At 37.7% G+C, this 21,802-nt stretch overlaps 1 protein-coding gene across 1 annotated transcript in view; it reads right to left on the reverse strand.

The window, feature by feature from the left end:
• Positions 1 to 21,802, reverse strand: part of LOC125238948 (cAMP-regulated phosphoprotein 21-like) — a 129,111-nt gene that overhangs the window by 53,793 nt on the left and 53,516 nt on the right. The window contains exons 2-13 of the mRNA XM_048146448.1: positions 10,309 to 10,687; positions 10,127 to 10,202; positions 9,395 to 9,589; positions 8,595 to 8,719; positions 7,720 to 7,814; positions 6,964 to 7,024; positions 6,709 to 6,767; positions 5,828 to 5,960; positions 4,935 to 5,065; positions 4,003 to 4,099; positions 3,355 to 3,484; positions 2,172 to 2,267 (exon numbers count right to left, since the gene is read on the reverse strand). Of these exons, the coding sequence (XP_048002405.1) occupies positions 2,172 to 2,267; positions 3,355 to 3,484; positions 4,003 to 4,099; positions 4,935 to 5,065; positions 5,828 to 5,960; positions 6,709 to 6,767; positions 6,964 to 7,024; positions 7,720 to 7,814; positions 8,595 to 8,719; positions 9,395 to 9,589; positions 10,127 to 10,192 (1,188 nt within the window). The 5' untranslated portion in view covers positions 10,193 to 10,202; positions 10,309 to 10,687. The remainder of the gene's footprint in view (positions 1 to 2,171; positions 2,268 to 3,354; positions 3,485 to 4,002; positions 4,100 to 4,934; positions 5,066 to 5,827; positions 5,961 to 6,708; positions 6,768 to 6,963; positions 7,025 to 7,719; positions 7,815 to 8,594; positions 8,720 to 9,394; positions 9,590 to 10,126; positions 10,203 to 10,308; positions 10,688 to 21,802) is intronic.

Consider the following 21,802-nt stretch of genomic DNA (forward strand, 5'->3'; position numbering starts at 1 on the left):
GGTTTGACTGCCAGTACATCAATCAGTGGCAAGCCAATATACTGTACATAAATGTGTCTTTTATGTAATTATTTATGTTCTGTTTATATCTACTAACAATAGCTGCTACAATTATTATGGTTACTAACACATCGTCGCTGCGCGTGCAAAATTCGCTATGTGATTTTTAGCGATTTTTCGTTTTCAATGCCATTTTAAACCTTATTTCTAAATACATATGCTCCAAAAACAGCGTCGAGCTCATTTCAGTATAACAGGTTTTATCAAAAGTAGATATGTGATGCCCATACATTGAATGTTCTTCCTATAATCGCAAACTGCAATAAATCACATAACTACATTATCTTCTTATAACAGCAGTTTTGGAATTGCGCCTGCTATGTGAATTATGACACATAGCTATATTTTCGGAAATTTTGTATAAAAAGATGTGTTAGATGTTTGTGCCCGATTTGTACAATCTCATACATAGCGATAATTTTGTACTATTTGTAGAAATCGTGAATGTTTCCAGATCGTGTGTTTTGCGTCACATAGCAGGCTTTTCTTATAAAAATCTAGCCTACTCTCTTAAAACTTGTTTAAATAGTGTATGGTAGGTGGGTTTGTCGTCAAGTATAACCTCTATAAATGAGACAGAGAGTGTAGTTTCCCTTTTTATTGAGACTATGTCTGAAAGTACTCACTCTGACCGAATAGTTATTTTTTAATATTGGTTAAAATAAATCATTTCAAATTGATTTATAAGATTAACTGTCAGAAATTTCTTAGTGTTTAGTATACTGACAAATTTCGTATAGGGTTCAGTGTGTGTAAACGTACTTATATTACAAAATATTGAAATAAGATAAATTTATGCTAAGTAACTCAAAAAAACAGCAAGTGATTTAACATTACCTTTAAGTGGTAAGACATCGTTTTGTATGAAATTTTGTGTGATAAGATCTATCTATCCTTTCTGGAAACATTTTAAAATAAATTAATGAAAATGAAATGTTTAATAAATTAAAAAACGCTGACTTGAGAAATCACATAAAGTTTTGAATGACAAAGATTTTTTATCTTTTTCGGATCAAAAGGGAAAAATGCAACCCTTATACAATTGTGTACTTTCGTGCCAATCCGTTTATCTATTTGTCAATATTCTTTATTTCGGAAAAACCCTATACTCAAGTGTACTGTACTGTACCGTTCCTTGAAGCTGTAAAAAAGCCTCATTTTTAAGTAGGTAAATACAACATAGGTTAATTGAGTTGAAAAAAATACTACACTCTCAAGGAAGTCAAAATTAATAGGGTACTTCCGGTTGACCTAAACTATGAAATTTGGAAAATAAATCGTATTACACCATACATCAGTACATGATTATTTATATAGTTGTGAGAAAAAAAATAGTAAAATGTACACGTAACCTTCGGTGTTCGAGCCAGACTAGCATTATCCGGTTTTTTCAAGTTAAACATGCATAATGAAAACTTATTCAATACATAAATGTTTACATAATACCGCATTGAGCAACTTTGTAACTGAAATAACCACCATTCATAAAAAATAATGGAATAAATATATTATTATAGTTGTAATATATTGGTATTAATATATTAATTTAATTGAGTTTTTTATTATGGTTAGTTAATACACAATTTAAGCATATAGTTCTAATTCGTGGTTTTTCTGAAATAATTACAATACTAATAAACAACAACATAGTTAATTCAAATCATATGATTAAATAACTATGTGACGATAAAGTGCACAAATTGTATTTTGTTCCTTAAGAATAAAATCTAGTTATGTGATTGTAAGACACATACCGCTTATTTACGACTCAAATTATAATCGCTATGTAACATATTTATTAAAAAATATTTTTTTAACCTTATAATAACTAAAATATAATTTCAAGTAATTTCTTAATGTATGCAAAAGTGAAAATACTTATTCCATAAAAATATTGATTTGTTTATGTTCAATAATTGCCGAAATAAACAGTTTTTTGTGTCTCCTGTAAAGTAGGTTAAAAACACATAGCGAAATTTGCACGCGCAGCGACGACATGTCTTGTTTTATAATTTTGTAAATCTATTTTTTTGTATAATTTAAATGTATAATTATGGACCTGGTCTGAAATAAAGAATATTATTATTATTATTTTAAAACTAAATACTAACTTTTAACAATTTATTCCTCCCAGAGTCAGGCGTGAGTAGTTTCACGGGTCCGGATTGAAGCCACGGCCACTGGGACTCGTCCTGCGAGCAGTTATCCTGTAACAATATACGTGTGTTCAAATACAATGCATGTATCTATTTAAGGCACAGAGGAATAAGTTTGGGAAGAGTTGTAACTCCATACATCAGTAAATGCGGGTTATTTGTATAGGCATAGTTAAGTGACATCTAGCGACAATCACGCGTCAACTAGCGTAAATTATCAGTACTGTTACTTGTCAATAGATGTCGCGACGAACGAAAAGTCTAATGCTCACCAATTTTTTGCGGTACCGGTAATATGGCGTTTAGAATACCGTCACGGGAAAATAACGTAGTAATGCGACCCGAGCAAAGTCGGAATTTCTCGAAGCGAAAAGTTTCCGAACACTCGACCTGACCCCGTCGCAATTGCTAATATTTCCCTTCTCATATAGGCCATGGGAATTTTCAAAATTTAGGACCTCCAATTAGCGTAAGTTGTTAACAAAAATTAACTCGCTGAAGTTTTGTGACAAGTTAAGCATAAAATCTGTCTAAATATTTACTTTTTTCACAAAATAGTTATTTGTTTTACAAGGGGGCAAAGTAGTTGTTTAACCGCACGTGCCAATATTGATACCCGAGCAAGCGAAAGATTCCAATATTGAACCGCGAGCGTAGCGAGTGGTTCAAAAAGTGGAATCTTGAGCGTTGCGAGGGTTTCAAGGCACGAAGGTTAAACAAACTTTGCCACCGAGTGAAACACAAAATTTTTCACCACACCAACCCGAACAAAATACTAACTATAAAACATCAAATTAAATCAAATCCATCAATTTTTTAATATTTATGATTCAAAATCATCATTTATAGGTAAATTCTACCAGCCAGCTTAAGACATCAAGTTAAAATTTGTATGAAATTACTTTGCACTCTTGTGGATAAAATGCAATTTTGCTATCTGTTTTCGAATAGCAAAGTAAGCCTTTAACAGTTGGTGTGGTGAAAACAATATTTTTATAGAAATTTCATGCTTAATTTATCGTCATAAAACCGATAGTGAGTTAACTTTTGTTAACAACATACGCTAATTGGGGGGTCCCAAATTCTGAAAATGACCATATCTTTCTCTCTCTCTTATTGCTCGAATATTTATACTAACCGTGCTGAATATCCTCCGTCTCACTCGCTCGTACTCCTTCTCCCTCTGCTCTAGACTCTTGCTCCGCTCGACGGCGCGACTGGCCGCGTTAGCATCCTCGGGCGAGTGTGTGTCACGCTTTAATATTGATCTGAAATATATCATGACATATATATGAGAAAATGTACGTATTGAAACTAAGACTCCTTCATACTTTCATTTAAACGGTGCGTATTCAATTTAAGAAAAGGTTTTTTAGGACAAATACAATTAATTTCTCTAACAAACTAGTGTCGTCACTCGTAAGAGTTATCGGTTATCGAATTATTAAACAAATAGATTTGATTACTGAACACGTGTGTGACAGACATCAGACACATGACACTGACTTTAATGTTATGATTAAGGTTCTCTAACACTAATTAATTCATTCATTATGCATGGCACATTTTAGTTCGAGTTTAACAAAAAGTGATATACAGGGTGGTTTCTAATGATGAACCTAACTGCTTGTAGAATTTAACGCAAAACAAAAAAAACACGGAAAAAATATAATAACTTCAACACACCAATCAAATAAAATTTCGCATGCAAGTTCTCACACCGCAAAACGTTACAAATAAAAAATAACGTTACACAAAAATAACGGTATTAAACAACGGAACTTACTTGGCGTTCACACTGTCCTGCCGGATGGGGCTGGGCGGGAAGTTGACGGTGCACCACTGCTTGAAACTCGTGCAGGGTATGCGGCCGCCGCTGGTGCCTTGTCAAAAAGTGATATTAGAACTTAAAGTAAAAACAAATAAGTTAAAAATTGCGAGTAGACAGACGCGCGATTCGGATTTCGTCATAGACGAAAGATTACTGGCAGGCAAACATGGTCGCCTGATAAGCGATATAACGTCATGCCGCCCTTTTTCGTACTATTTGTTCCTGAGTCATGGATATATAAATCGTTGTTTGAGTACCCACAACATAAGCCTTCTTGAGCTTACCGTGGGCCTCAGTCAATCTGTGTAAGAATGTCCTATAATGTTTATTTATTTGTAAGTGCGATAGAGATGCACCGATGCGATAAAGTGTGCTACGTCCGCAGGATGTCCTCCTGCTGAGTCCCCCCTGTCCCACGCTAAGCTCCAAAAGTTTGTGTTGTGGGTACTCAGACAAGGAATGTACATTCCCCGCAAATGATACCACATTGACGTATAAGCATAAGGCTGTTATAATAGATAAATCGTATAAACAAACCTACTACTTTAGAACGTTACAGAGAGGTACATATTAGCTGGAAGAGATCCCTTAAAGGGATAAGCTCGCCTTTGCACATAACCACTATAATTATTCACTGTACTTGTAATTTGTTCTGTGCAATAAAGTGTTTAATACTACTACTACATATACATATACACAGAAAACGTTCATGAGGCAGAAACAAATGTCGGTGCTCATCACACAAAATTCCCTTACCGGGATTCAAACCCAGGAGCATCAACTTTATTCATCTACTAGTCCATGCCGTCGTCAATATTGATATAACTGATATAAATTAACGTTACGCTAAAACAATGTAGAATGGAAATTTTATATAATATACTCACCACTTTTACTGACTGTGACAGAATTCTTGCTGTTCTGGTCTAAGTGATGCGTCAATTGGAACAGAGTCGCCACTCGGTGCACCAACATACGCTCGTACGATGTCATACAGGGGAACTTGAAGTTGCATCGCCTGAAAACGGTAAAAAAAAAGATAAAAGTATGAGCAAAAATAACTGATACTCGTGTCTATTTTTTAATTTTTATATTAAGTGTGATCAGGAAGAAGGTAGCGACGCTTAATGCTTTGTCTGTTGCGTCCCGTAACTCCCGTATGTCTTAGTGTAAGGCGCGCACTGAGCGCACATTCATATTGGGCGATGTGCGGGCGGGGCGCGCGGCGTGCATATCAAACAATTGAAGCTCATACAAGTGTCCTGAGTCGACGCTACATAGCGTGCACAAGGTCCACCCGCCCCGCTGCACGCCAAGCCGAGCGAGCGTCCACTTAGACCTTCACACTTACACAGAGCATGTATAAGGGAAAACAAAACAAACACATATTTTTTTTTTTAATTATAAATGGGCCATGAGTAATTGGCCACAGACTAGCCAAAGGCAAAGACGTGGCCTACGACGGAGTGAGCTCGCCCAGAAGATGCCTGTTCACTCTTCATTTGAAGGTTGCCGGGTTATATGAGCTCGGAAATATAGCCGCCATCTTCAAAATTTTCCATTAGCTCATTTTGTCCTGGACAATCGCGGGAGATTTCGGTTTATAAAAGTTCGGTCGATAGTAACTAACCGGAAAAACAGACACCGGTAAAATGCCGATTGAAATATAATTACTCCATCGATACCGGTATTAATAAAACCGTTACTCAAAAATAACGGTAATAGTGTAGGTATGAAAAACGGTAAAAGTAACGATAAAAGTGGAGGTAAAATACCATACCCAGTATCGGTGACAAGTGCATGTAGTTCCTTCTCTATCTTGAGTAGCAGCATTCTGTCTCGGGTGTTCTTGTTCAATGTTTCCCTTATGAAGTTGACTAGTTCCGGGCCCGTGGGCTCGATTTTGTTGTCGGCTGAAAACAAATTAATAGAATGAATTATCTTATAAAATACAGTAATTATTCTGTTTATGATTTTATTCATGACCAAATACAGTCATCAGATACATCGCAGCGGCCACGGTGTTCACAAATATCTGAACACGCCTCTATTGTCAAGGCGATAAAGCGTGTATAGGTTTTTTTTCTATGAGATCTTGATTATTAATTGATGCAATGGATACTGGGCCATTTTTTTTCAAAGCTGTTCACCCCACTTTTTTTTGGATTTTAAATTTTTTATGTGTTTTCCACTCAGAATCGCGAGGTCTTTCAATCCTAATAGGAGAAAAAAGTGTCCCAAGGTTTTTTTCCCATTCCGTTACCATTTTTTCATACATTTTGTATGGCGGTACCTATTGTACCTAACGGAATGGAAGGTTCGAAAATATGTAAGTATGGAAATTTTGGGACATTTTTTTCTCCTATCAGGATCGAAAGAACTCTCGATTCTGAATATGAATCGCGTAAAAAATACCCATGTTACAAAATAGTGGGGTGGACAACTTTGAAAAAAAAAAAATGGCCCACAATAACAAGTCTATACGATACATGGTATGAATAGGTAATGCGACTAATGCGCAACTCGTGTCGATTTACAACACAACCTTTGGTCGTATTTAATTTACGACACTTTTTGAGAAATTCTCACTTTCTCCGCACACTTTTAGTACGAGTAATGTACTGTTAGACTAGATGAGATTGTATCATATAAATTATATACCTGAATCAGTTCTGCTTAAAGAATTAGTCTTTGGTGGTTTAACTTTCCCTTCTGGACATCTATAAGAGAAAAAGAAACCATTTAAAATATAAAACAACCATTTTTACTTGGAAAATATTCACTTCAAAATGTAATTTTTTTTTTATTGGAATCAGAAAATTGTTTATGTTTTAATAATTTTACTTAGCATTGCATTGCCAAGCTGGCTAAAAAAACAATGTACCTAATTAAATTAACTAATGGCAAAATATTAACCTGCAATATGACTCGTCCGAATCCAAGCTGCAAGCCTTTCTGACGTCATTACTCGAGCCTCCTGGAAAACCAAACATTTACCTTTTTTTTTAACCAAAAATTCACATGTTTTATCAGCCGCCAGTAAACGTAACCAGAAAAAGTATTATGGTATTATTATTTATTCATAGTTTAATCAAAATTTATTTGTTAATTTTTATGCTATGAAATTTCTTTGTAAATTTTTTTTTGCTGTGTATTTTCTTTACTGGTACTATTTTTTGACATGAATATTCCTAATTAAGTTTATTTAATATGCACAAGTCTGAAACTATACTGATACTGTGTATCAATCCACTACCGAATATATTTGTCCTTATTAGCAATAAAGATTTGACTATTGAGTATTACCTTCACGATTCGTACCGTTTGTTATCCTAGTAACGGTATTATAAAAAATACCGGTATGCGTCGTTCGAAATCACAATCAGTTACGGTAGTCATCGGGATACCAAATGCAGGAATCTTGTTTGAATGGGCAATGGTAATCGGTCACGGTATAACAGTAACGGTGTATTAAGAAAAATAACGTTATGCGGCGCTTGAAATTGGGGTTATCAGTGCAGTAAATGGAACACAATATACTGGAAGCCTGTTTAGTTGGACAACCTTAACCGCTTCAGAAACGGTGTAACAGTATATCATTGTTTTGTCTCCGATGTATCTTTTGCTTGATGTGTGCTAATAAAGAGTATTCTAACTATTTATCAAAATTACCGGTATGCTCGAAGTCGGAGCAGTCGGTGCAGTCATCAGGGCACGATATGCCGGAATCCTGTTTGGTTGGGCACGGGTTCCGTCGTCTTTGACCCCTGAAACATACATAAAAAAACTACATAAAAATGGCATTCTGTTTAGTCCGTCAGTTAGATCTTCACAAAAATACTGAACACATATTTTTCGCTTTTTCTAATTAATGAAAAAATACAAAGATATAGAGCATCAAAGTTCCGGAGTGGGGGGTTGTGACGTCACTTCTAAGTAAAAATTGTACCTAGGCATGACGTCACGCACTGTACCGTCGTCATTTTTCGTTTACGAGGAAAAAGAAAAAATACGTGTCTAAAATTCTTTGATAATCTAACTGACGGACTAATTAGTTTTTTTTAGTCGTCTCGAATATTACCGTCTTGGGTGGGACTTGAACCCACGAACACTGGATCGCTAGCCCAGTGCTCTCCGTTTGACATTCTTGAATGAATGTCGCTACTTAGGTACTTTTGAACCAAGATAGTACGTTTACAACTCTTATTGTTTCTAACTCCTCGCGGTAAGTCTGTCACGACACAGTTTGTTCTAAGAAGCTGAGGAATATTTCTATAGGTAGTTCATTTCTATTTTTACTAGGGCTTCGTAACGCCGATTTGGAAAATTATTGTATCTACTTGTTTTTGTATCTCTAAGCTTAGAAACTCAATTCCCTGCAATGTGAGTGACAGCCTGCCACGCAAGCGACACGCGGTCCATTTGACAGTAAAATGGTTCCAACGACGACGAGATTTCCGGTCTCCGTTCTCCCATGGTCGTATGACTGCTAGTTCCGTCTCACTCCTTCCCTAGTGTGTCTAATAATCTATCTCCCTCTACAGTACCTGCACTGTGAGCGACAGCCTGCCACGCAAGCGACACGCGGTCCATTTGACAGTAAATCTCGCGACTGCTGCGGCCAACGACGACGAGATTTTTGCTCCCCGCTTTCCCACGCTCCTCCTGTGATCTGAAAAATGATTTTTAGTTTTAGTATGGAGTTTTCAAAAAAGACACACTGTTCACAAGTTAATTGCCGCAGTAGCGCAGTACATAGAAAGCAAAGACGTATATAACTCCGTATACACAGATAAAGTCTAAGAAAAAAACGTACCTCAAAACCATACAGAAAAAGGTACGGTGGCCTAGATGGCATTACACCTTTGGGGTACGATCAGCTACATGGCGCTAATATTAATATTTGACATTTTAACACATATCAAGCTAAGAATATGGGCCAAATTGTCAAAACTGAGGTTTAAAAGTTGTGATTAGACATTTTACTTCGACAGTGACTCTCTATAATACTCGATCCTCTTTGGTAGAAAGTAATTATTCAAAAATAATATTCGAATTATTTTTTACATCAGCATCTCTAGAAGAGTGTATGAATAACTGTCAAATTGACTACTGATTCTTGTAGAAGGCCTCCCAGGCTCCAAGAAACCTGATATTCTTGACGTGTGCGTAACAATAATTATGACTGATTTCGGTTTTTCCATTAGATTAGTAACCTAATAGGATTTCCAGATTTTACCTTTGTTTCCGACATTTAAACGCAGGACTCAGCGCTCACAGGTAAGTAGTTATTTCTCAGTTCAATATTTTAGAAATTTTTTTTTAATAGCCTAATTTTTAAACTCACGTGTATTTCAACCGGACGCCGTTTCTCCTCCACCTCTACCTCCGTAACCGGATTCCCAGTACCACTGTTACCAGTACCGGTATTAACGGTAACGGTATCGGTACCGGTATCGTCGATTGCGGGGGACGCGGGCCGCGGAGGTGACTGCGACTCGCGTATCGCCTGACTTCTGACTAGTTGCTTTGACTTGAAACTCTGAAAAACATTTTTTATGATAAATAAAACAGTAGAATACAATAACATGTATGATACTGCACTTGACATAGTAACTAGATGTTTATGCCTGTCGAAGCAACGGTTGGTTTTGACAATAACTGAATCGAGATCGAATTCTTATTCGACGACCGGTCTGGTTCAGTCGGTAGTGACCCTGCCTGCTAAGCCGCGGTCCTGGGTTCGAATCCTGGTAAGGGCATTTATTTGTGTGATGAGCACAGATATTTGTTCCTGAGTCATGGATGTTTTCTATGTATATAAGTATGTATTTATCTATTTAAGTATGTATATCGTCGCTTACCACCCATAGTACAAGCTTTGCTTAGTTTGGTGCTAAGTTGATCTGTGTGAGGTGTCCCCAATATTTATTGTGTCATGTCTTTTAAGTCCCAATATTCTACATATTTGAAAACAGAATATTGAATATGATATATTTGCAATTCTGCGTGTGGGCGAAAAGTATAATTAACAAACGGAAACTAGCATTATTAATATTAACACATATTTACAACTCACCCTATTTCTATTCAACGCGCTGCTCTCCTCTGGAAGCGAGCTCATTTCAGATTCAGGGTTCTCCATGTTTTGGTATCTGGAAACGGTTAAGTTAAATTTAATACCGTTATTAATACCGTTCTCTTTCGAGCTATAATATGATACCGGTAAAAAATAGGTACATACTGCTATTAAATTCTCACCTCTATTTGATCTCCAAACGAAAATCAGCCAATCACATACAACTACACAGTTACCTATACAATATACAAGAAATTGGACCAATCACAGATCTACTAACTAAGAAGGCAACTATTCGAATGGGAATTACGTTTAGAAAAATTTAAAGCTTCCTTTTTCAAAATTAAACAATCGAAAATTCTAGAATGCGAGTCCGTTCTATTTAAATTTGGAACACACGTTCGGTATGTTGGTAAGCTCGTTGCGTTTTTTTTTAATTTTTAGATGGTTTTTAGTGTGGCGTGGACGGCGGTTGACGGAGTGCATTTTTTTTAAATTTTCTATTGCTGCGGTGTTGGTGATTTTATGCGGTGTTTCTTGACTATGGTGGTCGCCATTAATCTGGAACAAAGAGAGAGGGCAATTATTAATTATGTTAAATATAACATCAACAAAAAAAATCAACAAATAATGAAAAGTGGTCACTAAAAAATTTACTCTGGCTTCCAGAGGTTTTAATAGTGTCCGACCGAAACCGGATTTCTTGTTGGTTGGTTTCCGGGTAAGCCAAAAAATAAAGACAGCCGTTAAGTGGTGATCTTAAGACAAATTTTTGCCTACCTACAGTAAACGGCCATAAAGAATGCACATCGATTTCTGGAAAGAGACAATTAAAGTCACATACGCAAGAAAGGGACAACGATACATCAGTAAATGCCGGCTATTTGTAGTGACATCTAGCGTCATTCACGTCAATCACGTGTCAAATAGCGTAAATTATCAGTACCACTACTCGACACTAGGCGCCAACACTGTTGCGTCTGCCAAAAGTGTAATATTCAAACAGTTTTTAACTTTTAATACTACTGTAACATTAGCTAAAAATTGTTGAGCATTAGACTTTTTGTTCGTCGCGACATCTATTGACAAGTAGCAGTACTGATAATTTACGCTAGTTGACGCGTGATTGACACGTGGATGACGCTAGATGTCACTACAAATAACTTGCATTTACTGATGTATGGAAATAAAACTCTTCCCTTACTTATTCCTCTATGGTTAAGGGCAAGTCTTAGCTACTCAAGGATATGCCTGTTTTATTCAGAGACCTTATTATAATTTCCATGTAATTAAAGCCCTAATAGATCTGTCACTCTGACCTGTCAAGTTAGTTCTATAGTTGATTTATGAAGTTACGTCATCGATCAATATTACAACGCTTAGCAAACTGGTAATCACCGGTACAGGTACTTAAATACTTTATATATATATATATATATAAGTATAGGAAACATCCATGAATCAGGAAATATCTGTGCTCATTATACAAATAAATGCCGTTACCGGGATTCGACCCCAGGACCGTGGCTTAGCAGGCAGGGTCTAGTGACATATAGAGTGAGTAGCTACGCAAAACCGGTCGTCAAATCGATTAGATGTTTATATTAGCTTAAATTTAAATTTAATCTGTTTATTTCTAAGAAACATACATGCATTTATGAACGGTTGTCTATTGTTTGCCCGACAGTCATTTAACATAATATTCATATGCCCGAATCTAACTTGCCTGAATTTCATTTGCCCGAATGATTTGTTTACCATAAAAATTGTATGACATACTGGTTGTTTATCCGAACATTACCTTCCATAATCATACAATGCCATACTATTTGTTAGCCATATTATTAAGTGCAATAATATGGTTTAATATAATATTCAAACGCCATAAGCAATTATTGCCATATTAATTGTTGCCCATATTATTACCTAACCTACTTTCTGATAGCAGTTTCATTTTCCAGGGGGTCACAGTTCTAACCTAACCTAACCTACTTTTCAAGCAGTTTCATTTTCCAGGGGGTCACAGTTCTAACCTAACCTAACCTACTTTCTGATAGCAGTTTCATTTTCCAGGGGGTCGCAGTTCTAACCTAACCTAACCTACTTTTCAAGCAGTTTCATTTTCCAGGGGGTCACAGTTCTAACCTAACCTAACCTACTTTCTGATAGCAGTTTCACTTTTCCAGGGGGTCACAGTTCTAACCTAACCTAACCTACTTTCTGATAGCAGATTCATTCTCTAGTACTTCTAGTAGTGTCGTCTCTGTGATAATTACGCATTTCGATGATTCTGCCAAATCACATTATGGAAATTGACTTTTCTGGTCGCTAATTTGGATGACAAATGATGGTATGGAATGTGGTAATTACTGATGTCGATGATTCTGACAAATGACATTATGGAAACTGACTTCATGGGAAACAAAGTTTCTGGCACTTGATTAATATAGTAAACAATGATTATGGCATAAGATGTTATGAGAAACAATATTATGATTGTTGAATAGGGTGGCAAATAAAATTATGGCAAATGAAATTCTGGCAAATGGGGGTATCCCTTTATGAACTTAACTGCTAATATTAAATTAAAAAGATTATTTGAGTTAAGGAGTCTTAGTTCATATGTATTGCTATTTACATTATTAAGTTTTTTGTTTTTAATGTTTTTTCAGTATATAATGAGCTTGGATACAGGCACAGTATAATAAAGAGTACTATCGTACAGTATGGCCACTCCCGCTCCCCGCTGAAAGTGCCGCCCACCCCCTCTCGGTCACCTCACAGTTACCGCCTGTCAAAAACACGAACAGTCGACCTGTCATATTTCACTCATACAAGCATGGTACGCGTTCACCTACACGAGCTTAGACTGTGTGCTAGGAACGCGCCTCTTTCATATATTTGATCGCCAGTGTCCGAGGTGTGCTACAGGTTCGATTTTCTAATGAGTATATCAATTCGGAAATCTATTCAGTGTCCGCGGTAATGTGCATTTCCATACTCTTCGCCCGTACTCATTGTTAGTTTTTTTCGATCTCATATGTATGTTGGAATGTTATCTAAGTTACGAAGCCGCAAAGGTCGTGTTTTTTTCCATAAGTATTTTATGTTATTGTAGTATTGAGTAATAATAGCTAAATCTATCTTTTCAAAAACAGTTAACACCCCGCAGTAACTGAATAGATGTTCATAATTACATTTATTTTTATATTTTATTTTTGTAGGTACAAGTCTTAAGGATACGTAATTGTAGGTTATATATATCGTTTAGATAGGTTTTGTATGGCCTACCATAGCTAGCCAGACCATAGCTTATGACAGAATCCGCCATAGACATGTATAGTAGTCGACGCTACGGTAAGGACTTTGCTACGAGCCTACCCGCTACGGCGTAGCACACGAATAAAGTAATAAGGCGAGCGCACGCTCATATTGGGCGTGATTTTTTCTTTAACAACTATAATACAGTGTATCACAGAAACAAAAAAAACCGGCCAAGAGCGTGTCGGGCCACGCTCAGTGTAGGGTTCCGTAGTTTCCCGTATTTTTCTCGAAAACTAATCAACACAGCTTTCCTAGAAAGTCTTCTTGACTACGGAACCCTAAAAAGTACACGTATGTATGTATGTATGTATGTATAAGCTTTATTGTACATAAAGGAAACAAAAGAGACACAGTTACAGAGTCAGTAATATACAATGTAGGCGGACTTATCCCTTAATGGGATCTCTTCCAGTCAACATTTAACACACACGTGATGTGTTCCTAAATAAATTGGAACTAAATATTTCCATACAAAATTTTCGCCATGGTTACGTGTTTTACATAAAAGAAAGACAGTTATTAAGAAAGTGGCACCCTTATCAGCAGTGCTGTCGCACTCCATCCATTATGCGCGGATCCAGTGGGGGGTCATGGGGTCATGACCCCCCCCTGGAGCCTAGGTTGGCCATACAAATAGACCACGTGACCCCCCCTCTGGGGTCTGGGCCTTTACCACGTGACCCCCCCCTGGGCACGAAGCTGGATCCGCGCTTGGCACTAGCGTAAATTATACTGCTACTTGTCAATAGATGTCGCGACGAACAAAAAGTCTAACGCTCACCAATTTTTATCTAATATAACAATAGTATTAATCAGTACTCTGTTTTCAATTCCTTCTGCTTGTAATATAATATAAGTTGTAAACAGTTTTAATATTACATTTTTCGCAGACGCGACACTGTTGACCTAGTGTCGAGTAGTGGTATTGATAATTTACGCTATTTGACGCGTGATTGACGCTAGATGTCACTAAAATAACATGCATTTACCGATGTATGGAGTTACAATTCTTTCCTTACTTATTCCTCTATGATTAAAACTGTCCATTTCTCAGACGAAGGATACTATAGACTTGACGTAAGCGTACACCCGTAAGGGACAGATATAGAATAATGGAGCGAATTTAAGAAGTAAGTACTTTAAAAATGGCTGATAGTTTACCATAAACAACCTACGTAATTTGGGTGGATAATAAGCTTGACAAGTCACGTACTTATTGTTTGCCACAAACTCGAGTTTGTGGCAGCGGCGGAAAAGTGAAACTGACAAAGACAAAAAATAACGTTTTGCTCTCTGTCACTCTTATTATAATTTGTATGTGACCATCTCGTTCGGTAGTGGTATTATTATTTGGCTGTCTAGTCTATAGTATCCTTTGTTTAAGGTCCATTTAGTTTTTGAAGTTTAGAAAACGTCAATAACTCTTGGTATAGGCTCTGGTTGACGTAGATCTAGTTTTGGAGGTTACTAGGTTAAGTTTAATGGTGTGTTCAGATCGGGGTTGCGATTACGCAAGGCCGGGCTTTTGGGCTGGCCTAAAAATGGAAGATTTCGTGATGTCGTCCAAACAGGCGAGAGGTTTAGAGATAATCAGTCAGAATGCTTTTCACTGACGGGGTGTTATAAATTTGACGTGTCTGTCTGTCTGTGGCGTCGTAGCTCCCAAACGGATGAACCGATTTAGAGTAATTTTTTTTTTTGAAAGCTGTGTTAGTCGGGAGTGTTCTTAGCCATGTTTCATGAAAATCGGTGTACTATGTCGCGGTCGCGGGTTTTTCAAAATTTTAATATTTATTCATTATTATACATGGGCCACAGAACACCCCACTAGAAGCCAAATGCAAGCGATATTGTTCGAGACGCAAATCACCAATCCTTGCGGGGTGAGGCGTGCGCGCACGGTGCTGCCATTGGTCGTTGCAAATAATGGCGCGCCTTTATGATTAGCAGTAGGGATGGGAATGGGACATGTCTATTATAGACAATGGTACCGGTACCAGTACTGTGGTGAATTTGTTTTGCAACAAATTATAATTAAATTATAATAAGGCCTAGTTACCCTTCGGGTTGGAAGGTCAGATGGCAGTCGCTTTCATAAAACTAGTGCCTGCGCCAAATCTTGGTAGTAGTTTCCAAAGCGGACCCCAGGCTCCCATGAGCCGTGGCGAATGCCGATGCCGGGATAACGCAAGGAGGATGATAATTGTGATAGCATCTCAATAAAAATCATTCTAGTAACTAATAACTAAACTGTGCATTTTTACTTACGTTTACTAAGTTAAATAACCAACTAAATATTCTAAACTAATCAATGAACTAAATACCACTACAGACTCTACAGATTCTAGATAATTATTCACTATTACAAATCTGCTTTCTTTTATATTTCATAAAATGGTAGCACATGGTACGAACGGCAGTACGAAGTTCCCGCAACAGACATAAACTAACATGGCCCCATGCCTAGTCGTTTACGTGAAAGGGATTGCATATCACATTGTTAACTCGGTAAAGAGGGATGGACGCGCCTCGGCGCCGCTCAGCACAACCATATTGACCAGTATAAATGAACTCCGCGGACAATAAACAATATTCAACAAAATAATTAATTTGACTTAACTGTGGAATGTTGTTCCATCTTTTTTACATGTAGAAGTGTTAGAAGACTTGCCACACCACTTTATGCTGTAAGAGACCATTGTTTGCAACCAAAATTGATTATTTAAGATTTTTTCCCGAGCGGACACGGACACTGTTAGCGGGTCGTATACTTGGGCGCTACTGATCGGTGTCGCACGCGTTCAAACTTTTATAAACCTGATTTGTCGTATGCTTGGTGACCGCGAGTCGCCCTGTAAGGGCCATCTTGTTGTATTGATCTGTGACATGGGCTAACTCTTGGCCACAGACTAGCCAAAGCAGGGGCGGCTCACTCCGCGGTTTTATCGCCGCGCTACAAGTACATGTCAGCGGCCGCGAGTTCGCGGCCCATTCATTGGCGACGACCTTCGCGCGGCGCAATAAAATTCAATGTTGGCTGCTCGCGTGCGGTCCGTTTGTTAATGTAGGTAAGAATTTAGAATGGCGGCATTTTGTGAACACCAAAGGAGTGAGCCTTCTGGACTTGTACTATTATATATTCTGTGGCCAAAGGCAAAGACGTGGCCTTTTGGCGAACGACCCTTAGTGCGTTTTCACATTATCCGATCCGATATCGGATGTCGGAAGGATTTCAAGCGAAAACATTCAAGATGGCGCCGGTAATGTATGGGATATCGGTCCTACATCCGATATCGGTTCGGATAATGTGAAAACGCACTTAGAACAATGTTGTGGCCGGGCCGTGAGTGTCAAATTCGTGGTAATGCCACTGTTAATGTCATTTTAACGATAATCTCTATAGTAACATACATTTTTATACTTATAGCATCTTGTTTACGACATACAGTCGAAGTTCAAAGCCGGTCTCAAGTTTCTCGAAATCACCCCTTACCACCCCCAGTCTACCCACATACAAATGAGGGCCTACAGTAGGTTAACATTTCAATTTGTTATCTCTACACCTTATACAAAGTCCCCGTCGCTTCTTTTTTAACCCCCGACGCAAAAACGGGGTGTTATAAGTTTGAAGTGTCCTGCTGTGTGTGTGTCTGTCTGTGGCATCGTAGCTCCCGAACAGATGAACTGATTTAGATTTAGTTTTTATTTGTCTGAAAGCTGAGTTATTCGGAAGTGTTCTTAGCCGAAAATATGTAATACAGAACTTTATTGCCTGTGTGTATACATATTTTTGCCACTTTGTTGTCACATCCGTGTTGTTGACTGTATCTACAACATGAGAGATAATTTGATGTGTTATAGCCTTTTGCTAGGGAATTTTGATTCTTATTGTACTTGAGATTGAATTCAATTTCATTTGTTCGAAAAAATTTTGAAACAAAAGAAATTATATTTTATTAACTTTCATTAAAATTCCATTGAAACCATTATGTACTTAAGAAAGTATATTGGGCGTAAGTACGTTTTCACATTATCCGATCCGATATCGGATGTCGGACCGATATCCCATACATTACAGGCGCCATCTTGGATTTTTTCTATTGAAATCCTTCCGACATCCGATATCGGATCGGATAATGTGAAAACGCACTTACGAGGATAGATAAATGACGAGTTGTTTGTCTGAGCGGGTCTACTGTGTCAGTGTCCACTAGTCTACTTATAACCGTGAAATCGCGGAATTCGAGCTAGTCACGCGATACCGCGAAGCGACCTTAGTATGAATATAGAATATATTTTTTTATTCAAGTTACGACGATAACAATATAATACACAAAAATTAAGACAAACAGTAACCATTTCGATATGGTTATCTCGATGTTCCGATATCCGATGAGGCCATTCGGTGAAAACAATCACGACAGGTATGAATATATATTTACAAGTTACCAAGTATAATTCTAAGACCATTTTCACATTATCCGATCCGATATCGGAAGTCGGAAGGATTTCAATAGAAAAATCCAAGATGGCGCCTGTAATGTATGGGATATCGGTCCGACATCCGATATCGGATCGGATAATGTGAAAACGCACTAAGGGCGTCTGTACTGTACAGATCATAGAGGAATAAGTAAAGTAAGGACATAGTTGTAACTCCATACATCAGTATATGCAACTGTCGTGACATCTAGCCAGGGGCGGCTCACTCCGCGATTTTATCATAATCATAATCATTTATTCATTTGCAAGAATGTAGTACACAAAACAAGTTCTTACAGTACCTATACATTATGTATTATGTCCCATAGTACATTCTGCTTATCAAAGCATGCAAAGAAGGTGCTTAATCTAACTTAATAAATATACAAATATACAAGGTCCTAACAAGTAAAATATTGTTACACTATTATTAGTATTATTACACACATGTCTAGATATTATCATGATTTCAGAATTTTAAGTATTGCAAAATTAAGAATTATTATTTACTACACAAGTCAATTATTAATGTCTGGATATACTAATGTCAAATTCTGGATACCTACTAATATCGCCGCGCTACAAGTACATGCTGGCGGCCGCGAGTTCGCGGCCTAATCAAGGATGGCGCGCGTTCTCACGGAACGCACGCTCGCATTTTCTATTGTTATTTTACGTCGGTTCAAATGCGATGTCCGCGTGTGGAATGGGTAACAATGCTAAGTTAAATAGACATCAAACATCATGAATAAAATATGTACCATAGGACGTTCTTACACAGATCTACTATTGATTAAGTCCCACGGAAAAGTTCCATAAGGCTTGTGATGTTGGAACTTAAACCAAAATACTGTATATCTACACCTAGAAAGTACCCAAGACTTCAATATAAGTAATATAATACTATAAAATTTGATCTGAGTACCTAATTAATTCGTTTTAATCCTTAGGCAACCCTATCAGCGGACGCCGCGCACGTGCGGCTGGTTTATTTGTAAAAAATTTGTAGGCATTTAAAAAGGCGGCATTTCGAGATCATCAAAGCAATGGGCCTTTTGTACTTGTACTATTATATATTCTGTGATCTAGCGTCAACCACGCGATCACACGTCAAATAGCGTAAATTATCAGTACCACTACTCGCCACTACGTAACTCGACACGACGCTTTTCGGTGAAGGAAAACATCGTGAGGATACCGGACTAATTCCAATAAGGTCTAGTTTACCTTTCGGTATGGAAGGTCAAATGGCAGTCGCTTTCGTAAAAAACTATAGTGCCGTACGCCAAATCTTGGGATTAGTTGTCAAAGCGGACCACGGGCTCCCATGAACCGTGGCAAATGCCGGGATAACGCAAGGAGGATGATGATGATGTACTAGTCACATTAATAGGCAACTATTTTTTTTTTTTTTTTTTTTTTAATTTATTGAGAAACAAACAGTCTTATAAAACATGTATGTAAATATGCTAAAAGCTAGAATTTCTTATAGAATAGACCTATAGTTTCATATATGTAAATATACTTTTTTATAAACTTAATACTATGAATATTAGTTACATGACAACTGCAAAAAATCTAATACAAAAATAAGATAAGACCGAGAATAGCTGACCATAAACTTTAAAAACTTTAAAATCTAACTCAGTAAAGAAGAAACACTTTTCTTAAATATTCCTAACGAACTGCCAAAAATATCAGTGTTCATACTATTAAGCACCTAAAACTACAAAGTACCTATAAACCTCTATTTTTAACCCCCGACGCAAAAACGAAGGGGTGTTGTAAGTTTGACGTGTCTGTCTGTCCGTCTGTCTGTCTGTCTGTCTGTCTGTTTGTCTGTCTGTCTGTGTGTGTGTCTGTCTGTGGCATCGTAGCTCCCGAATGGATAAACCGACTGTGATTTAGTTTTTTTTGTCTGAAAGCTGAGCACAGACAAATACAACAAGACGGCCCTTACAGGGCGACTCGCGGTCACCAAGCATACGACAAATCAGGTTTATAAAAGTTTGAACGCGTGCGACACCGATCAGTAGCGCCCAAGTATACGACCCGCTAACAGTGTTCGTGTCCGCTTGGGAAAAAATCTTAAATAATCAAATTTGGTTGCAAACAATGGTCTCTTGCAGCATAAAATGGTGTGGCAAGTCTTCTAACACTTCTACATATAAAAAAGATGGAATAACATTCCACAGTTAAGTCAAATTAATTATTTTGTTGAATATTGTTTATTATCCGCGGAGTTCATTTATACTGGTCAATATGGCTGTACTGAGCGGCGCCGAGGCGCGTCCATCCCTTTTTGCCTAGTTAACAATGCGATATGCTATCCCTTTCACGTAAACGACTAGGGATGGGGCCATGTTAGTTTATGTCTGTTGCGGGAACTTCGTACTACCGTTCGTACCCTGTGCTACCATTTTATGAAATATAAAAGAAAGCAGATTTGTAATTGTGAATAATTATCTAGAATCTGTAGAGTCTGTAGTGTTATTTAGTTGATTGATTAGTTTAGAATATTTAGTTGGTAATTTAACTTAGTAAACGTAAGTAAAAATGCACAGTTTAGTTATTAGTTACTAGAATGATTTTTATTGAGGTGCTATCACAATCATCATCCTCCTTGCGTTATCCCGGCATCGGCATTCGCCACGGCTCATGGGAGCCTGGGGTCCGCTTTGGAAACTAATCCCAAGATTTGGCGTAGGCACTAGTTTTATGAAAGCGACTGCCATCTGACCTTCCAACCCGAAGGGTAACTAGGCCTTATTATAATTTAATTATAATACAGTATGTATACTAACGAAAACCATTTACTGTAACCCGTAAATGTCCAGGTGATACTGAGAAACTTTTACTATGGGATCAACCCCGAAATCACGAAAATATCTTCTGACAGTTTCATAGGTAGTTTTATTTTATAGTAAGTATTTCCTATGGGAGAGTAAATTTTTATTTCGCGTTTTGGGTGTTGGTCCCATAGTAAAAGTTTCTCAGTATCACCTGGACATTTACAGGTTACAGTAAATGGTTTTCGTTAGTTTACAAAATTTATAATTATAATTTATAATTTATTTACATTACTGTATTATAATTGTTGCAAAACAAATTCACCACAGTACTGGTACCGGTACTATTCTATAATAGACATGTCCCATTCCCATCCCTGTTGCTAATCGTAAAGGCGCGCCATTATTTGAAACGACCAATGGCAGCACCGTGCGCGCCCGCCTCGCCCCGCAAGGATTGGTGATTTGCGTCTCGAACAATATCGCTTGTATTAGGCTTCTAGTGGGGTGTTCTGTGAAGCTGAGTTAGTCGGGAGTATTCTTAGCCATGTTTCATGAAAATCAGTCCACTATGTCGCGGTCGGGGTTTTTTTCAAAATTTTAATTTTGTGCTTAGGTTATCCCTACACCATTTCCATTAACAAATGCAATAAAAGGGATTCACCTCTTCCCAAGCGTTCGTGCACATTCGGTCATCTCCGGAAACGTTCGGGCGCATCTCGTGACCCGGTCATTGGGGCGGCCGGGTCTCGGGACAACCCCAATTTAAATGCAACTCTATTCTTCTACGCTAAAGTTGCTTTTTAAATGTGTGTAGCTAGTGCGAGATGAGAAAGGTACAGTCGAGGTTATAAATATAGATGCAGACACAGTGCCAGAAATATGTATCCACAACCTTTATTTATAAGCAACTAGCTTTTGCCCGCGGCTTCGCACGCGTTAGAAAGAGACAAAAAGTAGCCTATGTCACTCTCCATCCCTTCAACTATCTCCACTTAAAAAATCACGTCGATTCGTCGCTCCGTTTTGCCGTGAAAGACGGACAAACAAACGCACTTTCCCATTTATAATACTAGCTTCT

Source organism: Leguminivora glycinivorella, chromosome 24 (assembly GCF_023078275.1).
Source record: "Leguminivora glycinivorella isolate SPB_JAAS2020 chromosome 24, LegGlyc_1.1, whole genome shotgun sequence".
In the NCBI taxonomy this organism is placed as follows: Eukaryota; Metazoa; Arthropoda; class Insecta; order Lepidoptera; family Tortricidae; genus Leguminivora; species Leguminivora glycinivorella.